The following is a 25,372-nucleotide window of genomic DNA, read 5'->3' as shown; positions in this document are numbered from 1 at the left end:
AGGCGTTTGGTATACTTTCCTTTATTGGTCAGAGTATTGAGTACACAAGTTGGGAGGTCATGTTGCGGCTGAACAGGACATTGGTTAGGCCACTGTTGGAATATTGCGTGCAATTCTGGTCTCCTTCCTATCAGACAGACATTGTGAAACTTGAAAGGGTTCAGAAAAGATTTACAAGGATGTTGCCAGGGTTGGAGGATTTGAGCTATAGGGAGAGGCTGAACAGGCTGGGGCTGTTTTCCCTGGAGCGTCGGAGGCTGAGGGTGATCCTATAGAGGTTTACAAAATTATGAGGGGCATGGATAGGATAAATAGACAAAGTCTTTTCCCTGGGGTTGGGGAGTCCAGAACTAGAGGGCATAGGTTTAGGGTGAGAGGGGAAAGATATAAAAGAGACCTAAGGGGCAACATTTTCACGCAGAGGGTGGTACATGTATGAAATGAGCTGCCAGAGGATGTGGTGGAGGCTGGTACAATTACAACATTAGGCAGTTGGATGGGTATATGAATAGGAAGGGTTTGGAGGGATATGGGCCGGGTGCTGGCAGGTGGGACTAGATTGAGTTGGGATAGCTGGTCGGCATGGACCTGTTGGACTGAAGGGTCTGTTTCCATGCTGTACATCTCTATGACTCAACCTTTTCTGCATGCAAGAAGTGCAAAATAGTGAAACATCATTTCAAAATATCAAATGTTGAATAAGGAGGAAGTTATAACTAAATCAGGAACTTAAATGTTATAGATAATGTATTCATGTTATCTTCAACTTAAGACTTAATTCTTATTTAACTTACCTACTTTTGATAAAATATAATGTAGAAATTGTGCTTCAAAGGTTTACAAATTTTGACAAGTAACCAATTTTGAATAAATGCTTCTTAATAAGCTATTAGGTTAATTCTTAACACACGGAAATCAATTTATTCACTTTCACTCAAACATTAAAAGCAAAATGAGGAACTTTAGTTTGGCATTACAGAATACTTCTCAACTGCATTGTAATAAAGCTACACACAGAAATATAAACCTTTCACTTTTATGTTGAAATCTCATATTCGTCAAAACCTTGACAACTAAGGTTTTTGGTGGGGGAGCGAAAATGAAGGAAGAGGAAGACAGATAAAGGGATAATGGATTCCTTTATTTAAAACTGACATAAGAAAATAACTTCCAGTAACAAAACTGAACTTTGCTCAATGTGTTTCCTGGCAAGTAAACTTCAATAGAAAATAACATGTGGAATACTTACCTCTGGACCCAACATAGCAGCTGTATCTGTGATAGTTGACATTACTTCATTCACTAACTCCATTGGGATATCTCCCAAAACTCTTTGTCTCTTGGCATCTTCCATAGTAAGTGGTTCTGTAGGTTTTCTTTTCTCTCCTATTGAAACATAACAATTCTATCACAAATTCCGTCTAGCTCAATGATAGGCCTTTTAACATTTTGAAACGAAAAAAAAATTGACAAAGTAAATTTAATTCAGGTAACAAATGACCAGACTATCATGACACAACTAGAAGGCTGAATACTGAAACCCAGTGGTTCATGTAATGGCACTTGTTTCCAGCCTATAGAAATGGGAAAGGTTAGAATCAGGAAAGAAAGTCCAACCTGTCCATGCTGACCAGCTATCCCAACTCAATCTAGTCCCACCTGCCAGCACCCGGCCCATATCCCTCCAAACCCTTCCTATTCATATACCGATCCAAATGCCTCTTAAATGTTGTAACTGTACCAGCTTCCACCACATCCTCTGACAGCTCACTCCATACACGTACCACCGTCTGCGTGAAAAAGTTGCCCCTTAGGTCTCTTTTACATCTTTCCCCTCTCACCCTAAACCTATGCCCTCTAGTTCTGGACTCACCGACCACAGAGAAAAGACTTTGTCTATTTATCATATCCATGCCCCTCATAATTTTGTCAAATCTCTAGGATTGATGACTGATATGAAGGAGTGGTCAACCAACGTTGGAAAAGTTGAAAGAGCAACCCAACTAACCAAAGTGGTGAACACTGCAATCTTCCTTGTGGTGGCACAAATATCAATTTCCTCTCTAACATCTAAAATGGCTGGTGGTGACCTGCTCCTAAAGCAGCATGATGCCATTTTAGTGCTGACTTCTGGGAGGCATAAAACAGTAGATCCAATGTGGGTATTTCCTAACAATCCCTCTGAAAGTAGCATAGCTGATCGTGGTAACTAAACGCTACAGGTAAATCAAACACAGCCCCTGCAAAATTGTTAAACAACCAGCTTTACAAAAATACCTCGAAAATAAGGTGCATTTCAAATACATGAAGTATTGGCATATAAAGAAGGAATATTGTATCACATCAAAATATGCACTCTAACTTGGGATCAAACCCAAGTTCTATAACTTTATGGCAATGTGAGGTGATGATTTGGCTATGCCTACAAATGCATTATCAGTAACATACGCTAAGATTGTGTTTGATCCCTTTTTGAAGCAGAAAATTGAATTATACAGGAAGATAGCTTTAATGAGTTAAATATGAAATGCAATAAATTATTGGCGGAGTACTGTTTTGAGTAATGTCTGAATGGATAATAGTCACAAGGTGTTCAACAGTGATTCATACAAAATTTCAAAGTTTGCTTCCAGGAAGGATTTGGGTCAATAGGTTCTGTACTATTCAAAGCTTTTTCCAAGCTTCTGCAATAACCTCTCAATTTTTAAGAATTAACAGTCTCTCATACCTAATATTTGCTCTGAGCTCAGAGCCGCTTTGTTCCTCCAGACAGGACTCAAACTTCCAATGTTGGTTTGATCAGAAGCTGGGCTCGATCCATACCCAAATGATTTTGTGTTTGGCAGAATCCCAGGAACTGCAGGAGAGTTTTACAACTAACAACTAACATACATAAGTCAAAATAATGTAACAATTGAATATATTAATTTTAGCTCAGGTGTTATAATGTACTTGTGTAATATATTCATATTAGTTATAAAAAGCACTGTAGGAAAATCAGTGCTAAAAGAAAAAAAAACTGTGTTTTGAAAGTTTAATATACCCTTTTTGGAAACTTTATATCAAGTTCCCAACTCTGTTTCAGAATTGAAACGTCGCTGACCTTGTTGTACTCCTAGTTGGATGTTGCCACAGGACACCATGAAGTCTAAATCCCATATAGGAGAGTTGTGGCTATACACTTCTTCCTCTAACATTGAAAGGAATCTATAATATTAAAAAAATGCATTACTATATTTTGTGCAAACTGTTGTGACTTTTTATTTGGAGATGTTTATAACCTTAATGATTTTCTAATATCTTAACAAACTTTTAAAAAATAGTTGTTAGTGAATCACTCGGGTCTCTTTGTTCCTGTATTGCATTTAAATAGTACAAACTATTTAATGAAACCATCTCCTACCTGTTCCCCTATCAAAATGTATTATTTCACACTTCTCTGCACTAGATTTCATTGACATGCATCTATCTATTCATTTCATCAGTCTGTCCCCTCCCGAAAACTGTTCCTATTCTCCTCATTGTTTAAACACATTTCCAAGCATATGCATCATCTAAAATCTTTGGAATGATGCTCTCTACCCATGTGCCTTTATAACTTCCAGATGCAATATTCTCTGGATCAATTCCCATTCTTTATCAGCAACTCCCATAAATCCCATCCTCAACCCCTCTTCTAATATCATAACAGGATGGATTTAATTCCAGTACTGGCTAAAGTCACCTTGAAAGCTCTACCTTCTCAAACACTCCTTTCAACAGATGTGTGATAACCCTTAGGTTAAGTTCAGCACCAGTCATCTCTCTAATGAGAAAGAAGTTATCACCGTCTACGATTATGGCGACTTCTACTTTCATGTTCTTATCTCTTTGAGTGGTCTAAAATGAGCTACCCCACTGTTTAAAATGTGTCCAGCAGAAATGAGCTCTGCCCCAAATCCTACCTCCCTGCCAAATTAAGTCCAGTTCATGCATGTTGTAGTACTTCTAGTAAACTAACAGATCTACATCTGCAATGCAAATGTCTAGTAAGATTGCGTGATCTTAAGGTGAAATTTAATAAACATTTACGTAAGCCTGAGAAAAGGGACTGGAGTATTCAAACTCAATAAACATGACGACATTATCAAAAGGAGAAAGTGAGGATTGCAGATGCTGGAGATCAGAATCAAAAGGTGTGGAGTTGGAAAACCATAGCAGGTCAGGCATCTGAGGAGCAGGAGAGTCGATGTTTCGAGCATGCAAGTCCTGGGCCTCCTCCACCGCCAAATCCTAACTACCCAATGCCTGGAGGAAGAACACCTCATCTTCCACCTTAGGACTCTCCAACCACATGGAATCAATGTCGATTTCACTAGTTTCCTCATCTCCCCTCCCTATACCTTATCCCAGACCCAACCCTCCGACTTGGCAATGCCCTCTTGAACTTCTCCTACTGTCCAAGTTCTTTCCCATCTATCTGTTCCATCCTCCCCTCCGACCTATCACCATCACTCTCCACCTTCATCTACCTATTGCATTCCTAACTACTATCCCCCCAGTGCCACATCCCTCCCATATATCTCTTAGACCCCTTGGTCCTGCCAGCCACTACGCTCCCCCCACCATTCCTGATGAAGAGCTCAAAACATCGACTATCCTTTTCTTCGAATGCTGCCTGAATGGTTATGCTTTTCCAGCTCCACATTTTTTGACTCTACATTAACAAAATACATGCTGTGCTTAACAATGGTTCTATATAGAATTTATTTGGGGGACAAATTGCACTGTCATTATGGCTCTTCAATGGAGATGTGTTATCCATATTGAAATCTATTTTCAATGATTTCATGTGCTTCACAATTGTGCAGTGCAGTTCAGTTTCAACATTAATTTCACATAAATAGGTGGTGTCTCCATGGGATTTGTGAAGCATGTCCTCAATGGAATAACTATTAAGTTTCTACCTTTTGCATACTTCTAGTGTGTAGAAAACACATTTGTGATCATTTGAATCCACAGAGGCGTCAAACAATTTCTTAGCTTAGTAACTGTCATCCTGTACTCAAATTTACCATTTTGACAAAATGTGCCATAGGAGCAATTAAACTACCTTCCTCTACTCCATTTATTCGTTGAGAAATCTGCCAATGGAGTCACTACTATAATCTACCAAAAGAAATGTTCACTGAGTGATATACATATGGGATTCTTATTGTTTCACATGCTACAAGACCCAACTTTATTAGCAACCTCATGAATAGCATCCTAGCCATTTTCTCATATGTAAACTTGCAGATATCAAAATTTTACTGTTGATGATGGCCCTGCAAATCAGCACCCTCTTTTCATGCTGTGTAAATTGATGTTCTATTCCCAAGTCTGATTTCTTGCAACCTAGTACCAACGATTGTAAGACTTTAGCAATGTTTAAATTAAGTTTTATTTAAATCTTACCGAGTGCAGAAATGTCAAGGCTATGCTCTTTCATTTTTCCACTCACTTTACCATAACTACATTTCAGAAGTACCTCATGGCTCAAGCTAAGGTCAAGTTCTATGCTCTATAAATGGGAATTCTTTCTTTCTGTTTTATGTTTATAAAATTGCAAACTATCTAAATTAGTGATGCCAAGACTTGCCTTGTGTCCAAGATGATATGATAGCTTTTCTTAATGCAATCATTTAAATGGAACAAAATGTTTAATAAGAACTTTAATTTATTTTCTAATTCACATACAGAGACATGACATAAAACAATATGATGGAAGAACATTCAACACATTAGAGGGTAGATGTTTTAAATACTTACTTTGGAAAATGGGTAAGGATCAATGTTTGTTTTTCTAATGGTAGCTTATCTTTCTCCTGCCTGGATTTCTCCAGTAACTGGCGCCTCATGACAGTAAAAACAGAGCGGAGCAACGTCCTGCCAAAAACCTGGGTGGTTTCATGTCGTGGGAGACTATCACAGAACTGAGGAACATTACAATAACACAACCATCTGAAAAGAATTAACAGATTTATACTTGAGTTCAAGTAAGTATGTAATAGAAATACAAGTCTTATTTTTCCATGTTCAAATACTTAAAATATGATATGATCTAAGCATTGGCATTCTTGGTAAAGCAGTTATATATTTGAATCTGTGTTAGAATTCAATATGGTTCACTTATAAGTCATACCTATGACTCTGGATGCCCACTTTCTTTAGGCATTTCTGATGCTTAAATGACTTGACTGAGGCCGAAATCTAGGTGGAATGGTTGGGCTGAATTATCTATTTTTGTGTCATATATTCTTTGAAATTTATTCAAAGCAGAAAGTTACTTTCATAAAGCAAAATACAACCCATGTAAAATGAATCTCCCTGTTTACTCTAGATGGAAGATCATTTCTGGACCATTGATTCTACCATTAACTCTGAAGTTTACGAATTTCTCTGGTAATTTGGGGGAGATGGTTCAGGAAGACCACCTGGCACATTGTAACTTATCAATCCAAAAAAAACCCCCATTTTCATTATTTAAGGACCATGTCTTATAGGGGTCTGAGCGATATGGGATATGCATCGGGCGACAAGGCTTATCTTGATGTCAGCAACTCATATCATCTTTTATTCTTTTCACAAGCAGAGTGGCAGGATTTCGTCTAAGCAGAACTGAGCTGTCAAATGATGGTCATAATTGCTTGCTAAACACTTGTTGATGGCTAAATTTGCCTCATTAGTATTCAGCCTTCCATCTCACTAAACAAGCTCAAGTTGAGGAAACTTAATAAGAAAGTCAATAGAGCAGCCAGCAGATTCAGCTCACCCCTTACTCCAAAGACCTCTACATTGGACATTAGGCATCAAGTTCTCAGGGTGTGGTCTATGAACACCAGCAATATGCACATTATGTGTCCATGGACGTAGATGACGGACATGTGCCAGCCTCTAAGAACCCTCATTGGACACCTCTGATCCACTTCAGTATGTTTCTGCACTTTAATACTATACCACCAACTATCATTGTAATGGTACAATGGGAAACACTTTGCAATCAGTGACATGCATCCAATTCATGTACTGGGCTTGACTGCATCTCTGGACTCTGTTCGCTATAATAGTACTCATTTACTTTGAAGCTCCCTGAAAGCTCACAACATTCCTGTTTTGCATTGCCTTGTTTTTGTGCACTTTGCTCCCTCAACCAGAAGCTCATATTACTTCTGTCTTGCCAAAAGTTGAAACTGGAAAAAGCACAGTGGATCAGACAGCACCCAAGGAGCAGGAGAGTTGATGTATCTGGTATTAAACCCTTCATTAGGAATGTGGAGGAAGAAGGGGGCTGAGAAATAAATGGGGGGGGGGGGGTTAAGGGAAAGGTAGGTGTGATGGTGATAGGTGGATGCAGGTAGGAAGTAATTGTGATAGGTCAGTGGGGAGGGTGGAGCGGATGGGTGGGAAGGAAGATGGTCAGGTAGGTCAGGTTAAGAGGGCGGTGCAGAGTTGGAGGGTTGGATCTGGGATGAGGTGGGGGGTAGATAGATTTGGAAACTGGTGAAGTCAACGTTGATGCCATGTGGTTGTAGTCCCGAGGGTGTACAATCAGGGTCCTGAGGCGGAAGATGAGGTGGTGGGTGGCTTTGATTTGGCAGTGGAGGGGCAGGATTTGCATGTCGTTGGGGGAGTATGAGGGGATGTTGAAGTGGTTGGCCACAGGAGATGGGGTTGTTTGTTGCGTGCGGACCAGAGATGTTCCCTAAATCTCTCCACAAGTTGGCATCCTGTCTCCCCGATATAGAGGAGACCACATTGAGAACAACGGATGCAGTAAATGAGGTGGAAAGATGTGCAGGAGAATCCCTGTTTTCCCAAGTCATTTGATGCAGACACAAAGCCAAGGAGCTTGTCATTGTTGTCAGCTGGCCTGTCAAGTCAAGGAGGATAGCCTTCACTCAGTAAGTCAAATGAAGCATCAGATACAGTTCAGCTCCTGCTCAGGGCAGTCAAAGTCAAGATCCTGTTCTCAAAAGGGGTGAGAAGCCAAATGACAGGCAGCACACCCAATTTGACTCTTTCTGCACCATTGTGGGCTCTTTTTCTTGCGGAATGAAAGAGTTATGCTTTATGTGAAAGTGAGTGGGGGGGATGACAACTGTTGCTGCAGATGGGTGTGTGACTGAATAGGTAATGCAGAGGGAATGCAGGATTAGTGGTGCCAAGGATTGGGGTGGTTGACAGCAAGTGGGGAAGATGTAGGTAATTGTGAGTGTGGTGGAGCACGAGGCATGGTGGGAAGTTTGTACTGTAGAATGTGAGGAATCAGGAGAGAAAAATGTGAAACATCCTGGTGGAGTAGTCATTGATTTCCTTCCTACACCTTTGGGCATTCCTCCAGACTTCTTTAACCTGGATCACAGCCTCAGGTTACTGCACGCTTTTAAAAATGACATGGGCACAAGCGATGCTGGTAAGCACGAGGATAACCACTGATGGCAAGTTTTCTGAAATGGAACGTGGCAAGGGGTAGATTGTGCAGAAATCACTTGTGAAAGACTCCATGGGGCATGATCAGCAATTAATAAGGCAAGCTTAGTAAGATACGTTGAGAAATCTTTCTTGACCCTACATTTGACAAAGTCTTGAAAAACATGTACAACTCAGACTTAGTCAAAATAAAAATAAGATTCAGGCCGAATTGTTGTTTTTGAGATTTTAGGCTTTTGGCTTGGCTACACCAAACCACAGAATTATCAGTCTTTACTTGCAGAATAAATTTGTGATATCAACCCTGAATTTATGTTTTATTAGATTCAATTTGTATCACAAGCTCACAATTTAATTGAAACCAATAATTTAAATTTTTCTTTTCCAATCCTTGGTCTATCATGAAAACTTTGTAAGATCACCCTTCATACAGCTTTTTTCAAGATTTCAAAATTCTAAATTGTTGTGTACATTGTCATTTTTCTTCAAAAATTTCAACCATCCCAAAATGTCTTCCCCCACAGGATTTCTTCTTTATCCAGAGAAATACAAAGGGGAGCAATAAACATATGCCATTGAACCATTGCTAGCCCCATATTACAATCTATGAGCAGAGATGGATAGAACTCCATCTGTGCAAGAGAATTATGGATAACATCACGACCGACTTATGTTACATGCTCCAACCATATCTGCAGTCAAGCTCCTTCACAGATCTTAGCTTTCATAGTAAGAGATGATTCTATACTCACGATGCAGACAATGTTACAAACCAAACAGCCATCCTTGTTATGTAAATGTGTACAGGAATTAATCAAATTCTTTTGTTTGCATGAGCCAGTTCATCTCCTTCACTACAGAAACTGGTAACAGCATGATAGGACCAAGACATTTATGGAGTGGCTAGATTGCTAAATGTTCAAAATTTGCAGGTTGCAACCATGAGGTCTTTCCAATCTCTATTTCAATACAATTCTATAAGCAAATAGGAAAAGATGCCAACCTCAGTGTTCTCCTCATTTGAAACCAGAACACTATTATGCAAGACTTGCTTTTCAGCGATTGTTGCAGAATTTGTCATTTCATAACATCGAATTTCAGAGTGGATCCTAGCTGTTGGAAACTTTGTAGTCTTTCAGACACTAGCTGTGCAAAAATGGGTATAATAAAAGGTATAATAATACGTCCTACAGATAAGAGCAATCATCTTGTAATCTATGTGCATGCTGAAACAGCACTTCAAATACTTGGTTATATGTAGGCAAATACAGCTGAACATAGTATGCAATTACCCATTGTTCATTTTTGCTTGGTGATATTATATGATACATGTTCTTGTAAACCTCAATGGCAGCAGTCTTGAGTTGGTTGGCTGTTTCACTGTGCATGGAAGACGCGTGGGGCTGTGCTAATACTCACATTCATTCCCTAAGGCACAACAGTTTAACTTCAACACTGCAACCAAATGTATTTTGATCCAGGGGATGAGGTTTGCCAAACTACCACTAGAGTTGGAAAAAGGAGCTATCAAATGGTACTTGCTCAGCAACAGTCTACTCAAAGATGCTCAGCTTGAGTTCAGTAGAGCCACTCAGTTCTTGATCACCTTATAGTCTTGTTTAAACATGGACAAAAAGAACTGAACCCCACAGATGAGAAGGGAGTGGCTGCCGTTGACATAAAAGAAGCATTTTATTCGATCACAATATGATGATAGGATTGAGAAGCTTTGGGTAGGTTAACTGCCACCAACCCTCTGTGCTTAAGTTTAGGAAAAGGTGAGGTGTAATGAGACCAGGGTGTCATGGTGGTGCAGCAGGCAAGTAGGAAAGCTAATGGCATGCGCTCCTGCATAGCGAGAGAATTTGCGCATCAGAGTAAGGACGTCTTGCTGCAGTTATACAGGGCCTTGGTGAGGCCACACCTTGAGTATTGAGTGCAGGTTTGGTCATTCTTGTTATTAAGAGAGTCCAATGACGATTCCCAAGATGGCAGCTCTGACATATGAGGAAAGATTAGACTGACTGAGTTTATATTTACTGGAATTTAGAAGAGTGAGAGGGAATATAAAATTCTGATGGTATAGACAGGATAGAAGTGGGAAGAATGTCTCCAGTGTTGCCAAAGTCCAGAAGCCTATGTGTGAAGCCGCTGGAGATGGGAGAGATACTAAACAAGTATTTTGCATCAGCGTTCATTGAGGAGAAGAACATGGAGAGATATGGAATATGAGAAATAGATGGTGACATCTTGAAAAATGTCCATATTACAGAGGAGTGTTGGACGTTTTGAAATGCATAAAAGTGGATAAATCTCCAGGATCTGATCAGGTGTATCCTAGAACTCTGTGGGAAGCTGGAGAAGTGCTGGGCCCCTTGCTAAGATATTTGTATCATCAATAATCACAGGTGAGGTGCTGGAAAACTGGAGGTTGGTTACCGTGGTGTCACTATTTAACAAAGGTGATAAGGAAAAGACAGGGAACGATGGACCAGTGAGCCTGACAACAGTGGTGGGCAAGTTGTTGGATGGAATCCTGGGGGACAGGATTTACATGCATTTGGAAGGGCAAGGACCAATGAAGGAAAGTCAATATGGCTTTGTGTGTGGAAAATCATGAAATTAACTGAGTTTTTTGAGGAAAGAGCAAAGAGGATTGATGAGAACAGAGTAGTAAACGTGATCCATAGAGACTTCACTAAGGCATTTGACAAGATTCCTCATGGGAGACTGGTTAGCAAGGTTACATCTCAGGAAGAACTAGCCATGTGATACAGAACTGGCTCTTCTGAACCCTTTCAAGTTTCATAACATCCTTCCAATAAGAAGGAGACCAGAATTGCACACAATATTCCAGAAGTTGCCTAACTAATGTCCTGTATAGCCACAACATGACCTCCCAACTCCTATATTCAATGCACTGACCAGTAAAGGAAAGCATACTAAATGCCTTCTTCAGTATCCTATCTACCTGCAACTCTACTTTCAAGAATTTATGAATCTCCACTCCAAGGTCTCTTTGTTCAGTTAATGGTAAGGTCCTAGGGAGTGTTGCTGAACAAAGAGACCTTGGAGTGCAGGCTCATAGCTCCTTGAAAGTGGAGTCGCAGTTAGATAGGATATGAAGAAGGCATTTGGTATACTTTCTTTTATTGGTCAGAGTATTGAGTACAGGAGTTGGGAGGTCATGTTCTGGCTAAACAGGACATTGTTTAGGCCACTGTTGGAATATTGCATGCAATTCTGGCCTCCTTCCTATCATAAAGATGTTGTGAAACATGAAAGGGTTCAGAAAAGATTTACAAGGATGTTGCCAGGGTTGGAGGATTTGAGCTTTGGGAGAGGCTGAACAGGCTGGGGCTGTTTTCCCTGGAGCGTCGGAGGCTGAGGGTTGACCTTATAGAGGTTTGCAAAATTATGAGGGGCATGGATAGGGTAAATAGACAAAAGTCTTTTCCTTGGGATCGGGGAGTACAGAACTAGAGAGCATAGGTTTAGGGTGAGAGATGAAAGATAAAAGAGACCTAAGGGACAACTTTTTCACACAGAGGGTGGTACGTGCATGGAATGAACTGCCATAAAAGGCATTTGGATGGGTATATGAATAGGAAGGGTTTGGAGGGATATGGGCTAGGTGCTGGCAGGTGGGACTAGATTGGGTTGGGATATCTGGTTGGCATGGATGGGTTGGATCAAAGGGTCTGTTTCCATGCTGTACATCTCTATGACTCTATGGCTCAGTGTCACTGGGACAAAATCCTGGAATTCCCTTCCTAAGGGCATTGTAGATCAATCTACAACATGTGGCATGGAGATTCATAGATTCTTGAAAGTAGAGTTGCAGGTAGATAGGATACTGAAGAAGGCATTTGGTATGCTTTCCTTTACTGGTCAGTGCATTGAATATAGGAGTTGGGAGGTCATGTTGCGGCTGTACAGGACACTAGTTAGGCCACTTTTGGAATATGGTGTGCAATTCTGGTCTCCTTCTTATTGGAAGGATGTTGGGAAACTTTCAAGGGTTCAGAAACAGTTTACAAGAATGTTGCAAGGCTGGAGGATTTGAGCTATAGGGAGATGTGAATTGGCTGGGGCTGTTTTCCCTGGAGCATCGGAGGATGTGTGGTGACCTTATTCAGAACTAGAGGGCATATGTTTAGGGTGAGAGGAGAAAGATATAAAAGGGACCTAAGGGGCAAATGTTTCACGCAGAGGGTGGTGCGTGTATGGAATGAGCTACCAGAGGAAGTGGTGAACGCTGGTACAATTACAACATTTAACAGGCATCTGGATGGGTATATGAATAGGAAGGCTTTACAGGGATATGGGCCAAGTGCTGGCAAATGGGACTAGATTAGGTTAGAATATCTGGTTGGCATGCACCGAAGGGTCTGTTTCCGTGCTGTACATCTCTCTGACTCTATGACTAACAAGGGGGTCGCAGTCTAAGAATAAGCAGTGAGCCATTCAGGACTGAGATGAGGAAGACTTTCTTCACTCAAGAGACTTGTGAACCTGTGGAATTCTCTCCCACAGCAAGCTGTTGAGACCAGTCTGTTAGGTATATTCAAGGTGGAGGTGGATATGGCCCTTGCAGCTAAAGAGATCAAGGGGTATAAGGAGAAGGGGGAATGGGATACTGAAATTGCATGATCAGCCATAATTGTAGTGAATGGTGGTGCACCTTTTTCTATGCCTACACCTAAGCTTTGCCACATTGTATGATTTTTCTTTCAGTTTGATACTATCCTCAACTTCCCTCGTTAACCATGATTGGCTTATCCCCTTACTTGAATTCTTCTTTCTCACTGGAATATATCTTTGCTATTAGCCATGAAATGTTTTCTTTAATGCCTCCCATTTTTCCTCAACCACCTTCACTGCTAAACTCCTTCCCATTCCACTCTAGCCAGCTTTGCCTGCGTTCCTTTGGCTTATCCTTACTTAGGTTTAGCACAGCTGTTCCTGATTCACATTCCTCTCTCTCAAACTGAATGCTAAATTCTACCATATTATGGTCATATTTCCTTAGTGATCTTTTACTTTGACATCATTCATTAATCTTTCCTCATTAAATATCACCAGATCCAAAATAATTTAATCCCTGGTTGCATTCCCAACATATTATTCTAGGAAATTGTCCCAAATACATACTTTGAATTCTTTCTTGTGGCTATTCTGCCAATCTGAAAATCCCAATCTACCTGAAAATTAAAGTCACCCATAGTTAATGTACTATTTTTTCTATCCCTCATTATCTCCTGATTTATTCTCTGTCCTACTGAATAGTTACTGTTAGGAATTCTGGAGACTATTCTTACCAAAGTCGCCTTCCCCTTGTTATTTCTTACATCCACCTATATGCATTGCTTTCCATGGTATTTAATCCATCCTATTCTAACAATGTTACTCCACCTGCTTTGCTTCCTGCCTGTCCTTTCAAAAACTTTCATGCACCTGAATATTTATTTAACTTATGTTTGTATTAGTCATGTTTAGACAAGTCAAATCAGACTTGAAATGTTAACTCCATTTCTCTCTGCACATATGCTGCCAGACTTGCTCAGTTCCTCCAGCATTTTCTGTGTTTTGTTTCAGATTTCCAGCATCCTTGCTTTTATTTAAAGCACAGAGGAGTCTGTTTATGTCTGATACCATGGGTTTTAGCAGTCAATCTGCATAGTTTAGCCTTCTACCTCTCAGTCATAGAAGGATGTCTCTCAATTGAGTCGGCAATCTTACAGAAAGCTATTGGTGCAAAAAGAACAAATTTAATTACAATCAATGGCAATCAATGTATCTCAGGATGTTTAACATTTAACAGACAAGAACTCCTTGACACTGGAATACCTCTAACCCACAACTGATTAATACTTCTGAGTGTCCTCAAAAGTTCATGCAAAGTCATTTGGTGTCAAATCTAGTTACTATCAAATTCTCATGGGAGTTAATCAAGAGGTACTACTCCATGCCCTATCCATTTCTCCAAATCCCTACTCATGAGTCCACTATTTGAAACCTAAACAGGGACTTGTATAAATACAAGTCTTTTTAATGAACTGTACTTCAAATACACCCTGGAACGTTTTGGCTATAACTTCATGGCTTCACAGAGCGAGCAATAATCAAATCTAAATTCCAGTCTTGCATTACTGATTTTATGTTTGTTTTCTATTGGGGTTTATTCCCCAAAATATTGGGATTAATGTTCTGTAGCCAAGCCATTCTTTACAATCGTATCATTTGCACATATGCTAGTGTCATACACAAACTTGCTGAGATCATTCCCCAATACTTATATCTGAGTAATTAATAAAAAAAAAAGCAAAAGTATAACAACAAAAAAGTTCTGCTTACAGTCATAAATAAAATGTAAATTCTTATGATTCAGGTGGATTTTAATCAGGTGGACAAGTTAGATCGCAAAGTAAAACATGTTTAATAGACCATAAGTTTTGTTATTACAATTCAGTCAGTCGCTGTTCATATTCACTAAAGGCTGTCAATATACATGATCAAGGCATGGCATTTTCCCCACTCTACCATTACCATCAAGCCAGAGGACTAGAAGCAGCACTGGGTAGATCTAAAACTGAGGCATTAACCTGGAGAAGCTACAGCACAGGACTACTTCTGCACTAAACACCATATGCAGCAAGCAAAATGGTGAGTAAAGTGATTCCACATATAACAGGTCAGATCCAAGCTCTGCAATCACATCACATCCAGTTATGAATGGTGGTTATGATGCTCCACAAATATTCCCAAACTGAAAAGTTCTCCCCTTGACAGACACTTAATCCTAGTAAAGTATCACTCCTATCTTCACTCTAATTTTGAAAATATTTTAGTGGATTTCTGAATATTCATGGGGGTGATTCTTTCTGTCTCTCCCAAAATACAGAAGCAAAGGATAACTCACTGACATCTCTCACTGATTTTAAGGATTGAATCGTTTCCCAGTTATTTTTATTACTTTGCGGCAACTAAACAGCACATCTACTGGTTTAGATGTTTTTTCTGAAGTTAATCTGGTACTGACCTTTGGCCTCTCTTTCTCTGGGCCATGAAAACTTAACAATAAATACTTTAACAACTATCTCACCAGATAGCTTATCTAGTCATTAAGCACAAGTCACAGAACTGAAAGCTAAAATAAAATCTGAACTTTTGAACCCAAGGTTCCAAATAATACCTTCTAAGCCACAGATGGGGAACTTTTTCATGTTGGAAGGCCGCATTATGTTAGTTGTAATCTAATAAGGCCGCATCCCAATTATATATTCTTCAAGATTCACATTATTTTGTAAAAATATAACTACTATGTACTAACTAACTTAAAAAAAATGTTAATTCTAAAATTAACCAACCTTTTAATGACTTTGTTGTAACTACTTTTTGTAGGAAAGCATTTGAATATTTGGTTGCAGCATGGAGGTCTGCAGTTTTAGCTTATCCCCTAGATGGGTATCCGTCATTTGTGACCTTAAGGGCGTCTTGATTTTGGTTAAGTAGGAGAATGTAGGTTCGCAGCAATAAGTGATTGAAAAGCAAGAAAGCATTTTTCATGCATGTTATAAAATTTGGATTCATTCAAAAGGCCACACACAATGGCCCAGAAGGCCGCAGACCCCCACCCCTGTTCTAAATCTTCATTGTGAAATTCTATGGCCAATAGAGAATCCTCTTGAGTGACACCAGAGGAAGGGCTTTCTGAAAGTTCTATCAATTTATCCCAAGTTACCAAACCTGCTAGAAGGGTGATCTGTTTTTCTGAAAGCTCTTCAGGTATCCAAATATGGTTTCAATGCTCATAGAGGGCATTCCTAATGACAACTTTGAGCATCTTAGCTATAACCAAAGTGAAGAGGCCAGATCTGCACTCTCACCCTTTCTAAAAATTGGAATAATGGTTATATGCCTCTTGTCTGATGGAACAGTTGTGTCTCCAGGGAGATAGTAAAGATGGCAGCATATCATCTGAACCTCAATTTAAGCACCTTCAGATTAAATACAACTTGGCCAACAGCCCAAATAATTTTAAGGCTCATTATTCTTGTCCCAGCAGATTGAAAGGTAGCAAATTTAACTCCACTATTTTTAAAAGGAGAGAAGGAGAAAACCAGAAACAACAAACCAGTTAGCCTAACATCAAGTAGGAAGGATGTCGGAATATACTATAAAGGACATGAAAAAACTCAGAAAATATCTACGGGGAACTTGGATTTGTGAATGAGAAATCATGTTTGACAAAACTACTGAAGTTTTTTGAGGACATAACTACTAGATGAAAGAGAATGGGAGAATGTGGTGTCTTTTAATTATCAACTAAGTTTCACAAGAAGTTAAGGCACAAAGTCAAAGCACATGTCATTATTGGTAAACCACTGGAATAGGTAACAGAGAGTTGGAGTGAATGGGTTATTTTTGGAGTGGAAGACTTTGACAAGTGGGGTAAAACAGAGATCAACACATGAATACTAGCTATTCAAAATTTATATCAACAATTTGGATGAGAGAATCAAATGTAATATTTCCAAGCTTACTGACGACATGAAACTAGATGAGACTAAGAATGGTATGGAAGATGTAAAGAGGCTTTGTGACAATTTAGACAAGTTGAATCAGTGGGCAAATGCAAGGCAGATACAGTATAACATGGACGAGTATGAAATTATCAACTTCAGTAGGAAATATAGAATGATACACTATTATTTTAATGGTGATATTTTGGGAAATGTTGATGTATAAAGGAACCTGGTTTTCCTTTTAAGTCAGTCACTGAAAACAAACATATGGGTGCAGCAACTAGGAAGGCAAATGAAATGTTGGTTTTCGCTGGTGGTTAGCACTACTGTCTCACTGCGCCAGAGACCTGGGTTCAATTCCTGTCTCAAGCAACTGCCTGTGTGGAGTTTGCACATTCACCTCATGTCTGCGTGGATATCCTCCAGGTGCTCCGGTTTCTTCCCATAGTCCAAAAATGTGCAGGTTAGGTGAATTGGCCATGCTAAACTGCCCATAGTGTTAGGTGAAGGGGTGGATGTGAGGGAATGGGTCTGGGTGGGTTGCTCTTCGGAGAGTCGGTGTAGACTTGTTGGGCCGAAGGAACTGTTTCCACACTGTAAGTAATCTAATCTAATCTAAAGAAAAGTGTTAGTAAATGAGTAAGGAAGTTTTATTTCAGCTATAGAGGGGTCTTGGTGAGACCACACCTGGAATATTGTTTGTAGTTTTAGCCTTTTAAGAAAAGACATACTTGCCATTGAAGAAGTGCATTGAAAGTTGACCAGACTACTCCCTGGGCTTGTATTTCCTGGACTTTAGATGGACAAGATGCCTGCGTGTTCAGAACAAGGGGTTATGATCTCAGGATTCATGGCACATTTTTAGACTGAGATGAGGAGACATTTCCTGACTCATAGGGGTAGTGAACTTGTGGAATTCTCTAGCTTGGAAGGCTGTGGAGGCGAAATTGTGGATTATATTTAAGAAAGAAAAAGATAAATTTCTAGTGGCTAAGAGTGTCAAAGAATAGGAGGAGCAAATAGGAGTACTGTGTTAAGATAAAGATTAGTCCTGATCACGCTGAATATCAGAGTTGGCTCAATGGGCTGAATGGATCTCTCTTGCTCCTATTTTCTGTGTTTCTAAATAGTGTGTTTCATCCTTTGATTTGCTTACTGTCTTATCATGGTGTTCAACATGCACCCTCAATGGGAACAATAAATATGGACCATCCACCATCTACACATTTTATTTTAAGACCTGAATTGATTATTTGCCATTTTGAATTTCTGTCATATGTCAGAATGTTTCTGACAGAATGCCTAATGAATGTGACATTCTTTGATCTGCTGCAAAACTAAAAAAGCTATGCTAACTAGTTAAAGAGAAATGCCATGTTAAATGGCTATTGCAAGAGTTGAAAGGTGATTTACAGATATGACTACGGGAAGTCAGTATGAAATTGAGGCACAAAACAGTCACTATAGTAAAGGGACCGGGATCGAACATGTGTTTGATTAATAGCAAAGTGGAGATGTGAGTGTGTTAGGGAACTACAAGGAGGTCTGGATGTTTTGGTTTTAAAAAGAACTTCCTGAAAAAAGCAATGAAGTTCAAACAGCCCTTATGTGACCTGTATTCTGCTTTGGACTATTGTTGAGAAGTCTTGTTGAGAAGTCTTGTTCATGTTGAGAAGTCTTTAGCTAGGCGAAAGAGGGTAACTTTAACCTTGAAACAGTGTCATTACCACCAATCGTAATTTTGGATCATGAATGGACATTTTAATTACTATATGTGGCTTATCTGAAAAAAGGATATACAGTCAGAAAAATAACTGAAAATTCAAATTCTTAGCAATGTAATTCAGTGACTGCTTTGAAGGAATGAGTGGATTATCCTCAATCTCAAGAGTTAATATGCAAAGTCACACACGATAGTTTGAAAAAGCTTCAGAGACAAGGATAAAGGGTGAAATATGTTCCAAACCAAACTGTAAACCCTTGAGATATTTTAGATTGTGAACATGATTGGAGAAAAGAGAATATAGGTGAAACATATTTATGGTCTGGAATGGGGAAGGCACAAGTATGAAAAGTCAGTTTCATCATGGTATGTTTTTTCTAGAGTGTGTAGGTGAGTGCTGTGAGGATCAAGGCTCAGAAAACTCCTCATTATCCATGTGCTGCTAATAAAAATCAAAGGGCATCTCTCTCGCCCTCCCCTTTGCTGGAAGCCAGAAAACACTGTCAAGAAGGGGAGGTCTTACGAGGAAAGGCTGAGGGACTTGAGGCTGTTTTCGTTGGAGAGAAGAAGGTTGAGAGGTGACTTAATAGAGACATATAAGATAATCAGACGGTTAGATAGGGTGGACAGGGAGAGCCTTTTTCCAAGTATGGTGACGGCGAGCACAAGGGGGCATAGCTTTAACTTGAGGGGTGATAGATATAGGACAGATGTCAGAGGTAGTTTCTTTACTCAGAGAGTAGTAAGGGTGTGGAATGCTTTGCCTGCAACGGTAGTAGATTCACCAACTTTAAGTGCATTCAAGTCAGTATTGGGCAAATATATGGACATACGTGGAATAGTGTAGGTTAGATGGATTTCAGATTGGGGCAGGCACTAAATAAAGAACTAGCTAATGCCTATAAAATGGTATGCCAATTATCACGGGGGATTTTAATTTGCATGTAGATTGGTTGAACCAGTTCTGTCAGGGTAGCCTTGAGGAGGGGTTTGTTGAGTGTATCCGTGATAGTTTTCTTGAACAGTATGTAATGGAACCAACAAGGCAGCAAGCTATCCTCGATCTGGTCCTGTGTAATGAGACAGGAATAACTAATGACCTCAGTCAGGGATCCTCTTGGAAGGCGTGACCACAGATGGTTGAATTTAGAATACAGATGGAGAGTGTGAAGATAAAATCCAATTCTAGGGTCCTGTGCTTGAATAAGGGTGACTACAATAGAATGAATAGAATACTTGGCTAAAGTAGACTGGAAACAAAGATTTCATGGTGGGACAGTTGACAAGCAGTGGAGGACTTTCAAAGCAATTTTTCAAAATGCTCAGCAAAAGTATTTTCCAGTGAAAAGGAAGGACTATAAGAAAAGGGATAGTCTGCCATGAGTGTCTAAGGAAATAAGGCAGGCTATCAAAGTGAAAGAGAAGGCATACATAGTGGCCAAAAACTAATCTAGAAGATTAGGAAAACTTTAAAGGTCGACTTAAAACCACAAAAAGAGCTATAAAGTAAGATAGAACTTAAGAAAAAAAACTAGCACAGAATATAAAGACAGAGCAAAAATTTCCATAAATATATAAAACAAAAAAAGAGTGGCTAAAGTAAACATTGGTCCTTTAGAGGACGAGAACGGGAGTTTAGTCATGGGATATGATGAAATGGCCTAGGCATTGAACAGGTACATTTGTACCAGTCTTCACTAACACATGGCTGTAATTGACAAAGAGACAAAGGTAGATGCAGACCTGGAAACAATCATTATTACGGAATAGGTAGTGTTGGACACACTAATGGAGCTAAGGATTGATAAGTCTTCTGGCCATGATGGAATGCATTCCAGGATGCTAAAAGAGATGGTGCGAAAAATAGCAGGGGCACTGGTGGTAGTTTTCCAAAATTTGCTGGACTCTGGTGCAGTCCCAGCAGATTAGAAAACAGCAAATGTGACGCCACTGTTTAAAAAGGGAGGTAGACAAAAGATGGAGAATTATAGACCGGTTTGCTTAATCTCTGTAGTAGGGAAGATGCTAGAGTCTATTATCAAGGATGAAATAGCAAGGCATCTCAATAGAAATTGTCCCGCTGGGCAAACGCAGCATGGGTTCATGCTTGACGAATCTTTTGGAATTCTAAGATGCCATTATGAGCAAGTTGAACAATGGGGACCCAGTGGATATGGTGTACCTAGATTTCTAAAAGGCCTTTGACAAGGTGCCGCACAAGAGGCTGCTACATAAGATAAGGATGTGTGGCATTACAGGTAAAGTACTGGCATGGATAGAGGATTGGTTAACTAACAAGAAGCAAAGAGTGGGGATAAATGAGTGCTATTCTGGCTTGCAATAAGTGACTAGTGGTGTGCCTCAGGATCAGTGTTGGGACTGCAATTCTTTACAATTTATATAAATGATTTGGAGTGTACAGTTGCAAGATTTGCCGATGACACTAAGATGAGTGGCAGAACAAAATGTGAAGAGGACTGTGAAACTTTGCAGAAAGACACAGATATATTGTGTGAGTGGGCAAAGGGCTGTCAGATGGAATACAATGTAAATAAATGTGAAGTTATACATTTTGGTAGGAGTAATAGTAAAAAGAATTATTACTTGAATGGTAAAAAGTTGCAGCATGCTGCTGTGCAGAGGGGCCTGGGTGTCCTTGTGCATAAATCACAGAAGGTTGATCTGCGGATACAACAATAATTAGGAAGGTAAATGCAATTTTGTCCTTCATTACTAAAGGGGTTGGGTTTATAAGCAGGGAGGTTATGTTGCAGCTGTACAAGATGCTGGTGAGACCACATCTGGAATACTGTGCAGTTTTGGTCTCCTTAATTGAGAAAGGATGTACTGGCCCTGGAGGGGGTGCACAGAAGCTTCACCAGATTGCTTCCAGAGTTGAGGGGACTGGTTTATGAGGAGACATTGAGTAGATTGGGATTAAATTAATGAAAATTCAGAAGATTGAGGGGGATCTTATTGAAACATATACAATTATGAAGGGAATAGATAAGATAGAAGTAGAGAAGATGTTTCCACTGGCAGGTGAAGCTAGGACAAGAGGACATAGCCTCAAAATTAGAGGAAGCAGATTTAGGACTGAATTGAGAAGGAATTTCTTCACTCAGACATGGAATTCCTTGTCCAGTGAAGTAGTTGACGCTACTTCCATAAACGTTTTTAAAGCTAAAGTAGATTTTTTTGAACAATAAAGGAATTAAGGGATACAGTGAGAGCACGCGTGCGCGACAAGATCAGCCATGATCTTATTGAATGGCGGAGCAGGCTCTAAGGGCCTGACGGGCTACTCTTGCTCCTAGTTCTTATGTACATTATAATTTCCTCTCATGTTTCGTAACTAATAAACTCGGCTGTTTTAATTCAAGAAACCCGGATTAAATTGTCTCCTTTTAAAACATAAATCAATTTTGTCTGGGTGAAAAACATCCACATGGGAAGGGGATCCTTTCTAAATCAACCTTATTGTGAATTAAGCAAGGGAATGGATAAACAAAGAAAGGAAAACTTCATCCAGGAGCTTATTAGTTTGAGCAATCTCTTATGGAACGATTCTTAATTGGGAAAACTTGCCAAGGGACTGGTCATAACAGTAGGCATCCTTGCAAGTTTCCTTCATCTTCAGTTAAGGTGGGTTAGAGGATTTGAGCTATAGGGAGAGGCTGAATAGGCTGGGGCTATTTTCTCTAAAGAGTCAGAGGTTAGGGGCGAACTTATAGAGGTTCATAAAATCATGAGGGACATGGATTGAGTGAATAGTCAAGGTCTTTCCTAAGGGTAGGGGAGACCAAAATGAGAGTGCATAGATTTAAGGTGAGGGGGGAAAAAGATTTAAAAGGGACCTAAAGGGTAACTTTTTCCATGCAGAGGGTGGTGTATGTATGTAATGAACTACCAAAGCAAGTGATGGAGGCTGATACAATTACAATTTGTAAAAGGCATCATGACATATAGTGTATATATATATTATGAATAGGAAGGTTCAGAGGGAAATGGGCCAAATGCTGGCAAATGAAACTAGATTAATTTAGGATATCTGGATGGTATGGATGAGTTGGACTGAAGGGTTTGTTTCTGTGCTGTACATCTCTATGACTCTATGACAAAGAACTCTGTTGGAATGAAAGCAACATGATTGCCAACTAAGAAACAGGTCTTAGTCCAATTGAAGAACCTAAGATGAAAAGTGAAAGTGCTGGAGAAACTCAGCAGGTCTGGGAGCATCTGTGGAGAGAGTTACAAAGTTAACTGAAGACGAGTCCCACTGGTCTTGAAATGTTGACTCATTTTTTAATCTCCACAGATGCTCCCAGACCTGCTGAGTTTCTCTAGCATTTTCTTTTTTAATACAATTTCCAGCATCTACAGTATTATTTCTTTAATTATGATGACCGTGATATTCCCGCTCTACAGTAACTTTATACTGGGGGAGTGGTAATTCTTACTGGTCATTCATTGTGATCTAGTTAATGCATGTTTGTAAATAATCCAGTGAGAAATTTCAATGCATGGAAATGTTTCATCCTATTACCTTTAGTTTTCAAAGAACAGATGAACTAAAATTTGGAATCTCTGTTGGTCAGATGCATAGTTATCTGCTCATGTATACTAAACTTAGCCTAGTCCATAACCCAGCCTTTATGCCAATCAAAAAGCTGAGGTATGTCCAAACCCCAACAGCAATAAGTTCTAACATTACAGCATGCTCAATTTGTCTAGTCCAAGTAATTCCACTTCCTGCATGCCATTAAACCTGTAGATAACAAAAATAAAAAACTGCAGATGCTGTAAATCTGAAACTAAAACAAAGTGCTGGAGGAACTCCAACATCTGTAGAGGGAAAAAACTGGGTTAACGTTTTGAGTCCAATGTCCCTTTGTGCTGACAATAGATCATTGAGAGAAAAATGCTAATTCTGTTTTCCCCCTTAAACTTATGGAACTTCAGTGAACTGAATTTAAATGCATCTTCTTATGAGATAAATTCATTCCCTCATGGCTTTCTGCAATCCTTGACCTCACCCACAGTCTCAGACTCATCGCTAAACTATCCCACTTACTAAATCTTACTCAAAAAAAAAGTTTATGATACAATACAAATGCTGTAACTAGAGAATAAATGCAACAAAAGGTCACAAAAGGTTTAAAGAAATTAAAAGTTGGAGCATTGTTGACATCAAGTCTCACTTCAGTCAGGTGTTTTATGCTCAGTGATTGGCCTGTCTAATACCTTGTATAATTAACTTTGTATCCAGCACCATCATCATTTGGTGAACGAAGCCTCCGTTGTGAGGGAGTTTCCAGCTGCCAGTAGTTGATTCGATTCAGAAACATTTTGGACAGTTCACAAATAGTTTGCCTTTCTTTTGATGGAAGGTGACTAAACTTGTACTGCACAAAGTTATTAACTCCCTAAATTAGAAAGAAAAGCAAATGTAAAGTGCATATTAAAAATAAACCCACACAGCTCCATATAGCATGCAAGAACATGTAGAAACAAATGCTACACCTTAACTGACATGTCAACTCATAAATTCACATTAGGGAACAGCATAATGTTTGTGTGCTGGAACTGATCTCAAAGAAAGGACAATAAAGGTGAATTAGCCATACTAAATTGCCCATAGTGTTAGGTGCATTAGTCAGGGGTAAATATAGAGTAGGGGAATGGGTCTGGCTGGGTTACTGTTTGGAGGGTCGATGTGGACTTGTTGGGCCAAATGGCCTGTTCCCATACTGTTGGGAATCTAATCCAAAAAAAAGGACAGCTTCACTATTTTATATTCAGAAAGAAGAATGCAAACAATGTGGAAAATCCAGTCCTTCCCCAACCTTGTAGAAACTAAATACCTATTTGCTTATGGAATATGACTATACAAACATTAACATATCCATCTGAAAATCAGCTCTCCTCTGCATTAGAGAAGGAATTAATCAGCTTAAAATAAATGGGTTAATTCCTCTGCTAAAACAGCAGAGGAAATGTTTCAGACAAGTACTCTAATGTTTATATGCTAGTATCAATATAATTGCAAGCCTCAAGAGAAAGTTCTGCAATAAATAATTTCTGATTCCTAACTATAGCAATACAAAACTCTAGAAATTTCATTTATCTACATTATTAAAATTTATTTCTCATCTGAATTTTTAGTTTCAAATCTCCACCTCATATTAGATTAGAACCCCTACAGTATGGAAACAAGCCATTTGGCCCAACAAGTCCACACTGACCCTCCAAAGGGTAATCCACCCAGACCTATTCCCCTGCCCTACATTGATCTCTGATTAATGCACCTGACACTGTGGGCAATTTAGCACGGCCAATTCACCTGACCTGCACAGCTTTGGATTGTGAGAGGAAATCCACGCAGACACGAGGAGAATGTGCACACTCCACACAGACAGTCGCCAGAGATGGGAATTGAACCTGGGTCCCTGGCACTGTGAGGCAGTGCTAACCACTGAGCCACTGCGACACCCCAAGTAAAAGGGGCAAGGAGGTTAGAAAAAGTGAAATAAAAACAGAAATTGCTGGAAAAGCTCAGTGGGTCTGGCAACATCTGAGAAGAGAAATCTGAGTTAATGTTTCCAATCCGGTTCTGAGGAGGGTCACTGGACCCAAAATGTCAACTCTGATTTCCCTTCACAGATACTAC

At 39.6% G+C, this 25,372-nt stretch overlaps 1 protein-coding gene across 2 annotated transcripts in view; it reads right to left on the bottom strand.

Annotated features, from left to right (window-relative positions):
• The window catches only part of kat2b (K(lysine) acetyltransferase 2B), a 100,222-nt gene that overhangs the window by 56,082 nt on the left and 18,768 nt on the right, over positions 1 to 25,372 (bottom strand). For both annotated transcript variants that reach the window (XM_060824904.1, XM_060824903.1), the window contains exons 5-9: positions 23,947 to 24,128; positions 5,791 to 5,982; positions 3,104 to 3,207; positions 2,729 to 2,857; positions 1,250 to 1,386 (exon numbers count right to left, since the gene is read on the bottom strand). In XM_060824904.1, the coding sequence (XP_060680887.1) occupies positions 1,250 to 1,386; positions 2,729 to 2,857; positions 3,104 to 3,207; positions 5,791 to 5,982; positions 23,947 to 24,128 (744 nt within the window). The remainder of the gene's footprint in view (positions 1 to 1,249; positions 1,387 to 2,728; positions 2,858 to 3,103; positions 3,208 to 5,790; positions 5,983 to 23,946; positions 24,129 to 25,372) is intronic.

Source organism: Hemiscyllium ocellatum, chromosome 5 (assembly GCF_020745735.1).
Source record: "Hemiscyllium ocellatum isolate sHemOce1 chromosome 5, sHemOce1.pat.X.cur, whole genome shotgun sequence".
NCBI lineage: Eukaryota > Metazoa > Chordata > Chondrichthyes > Orectolobiformes > Hemiscylliidae > Hemiscyllium > Hemiscyllium ocellatum.
Note: the sequence above shows the minus strand (reverse complement) of the source record. Positions and strands in the feature narration are given on the sequence as shown.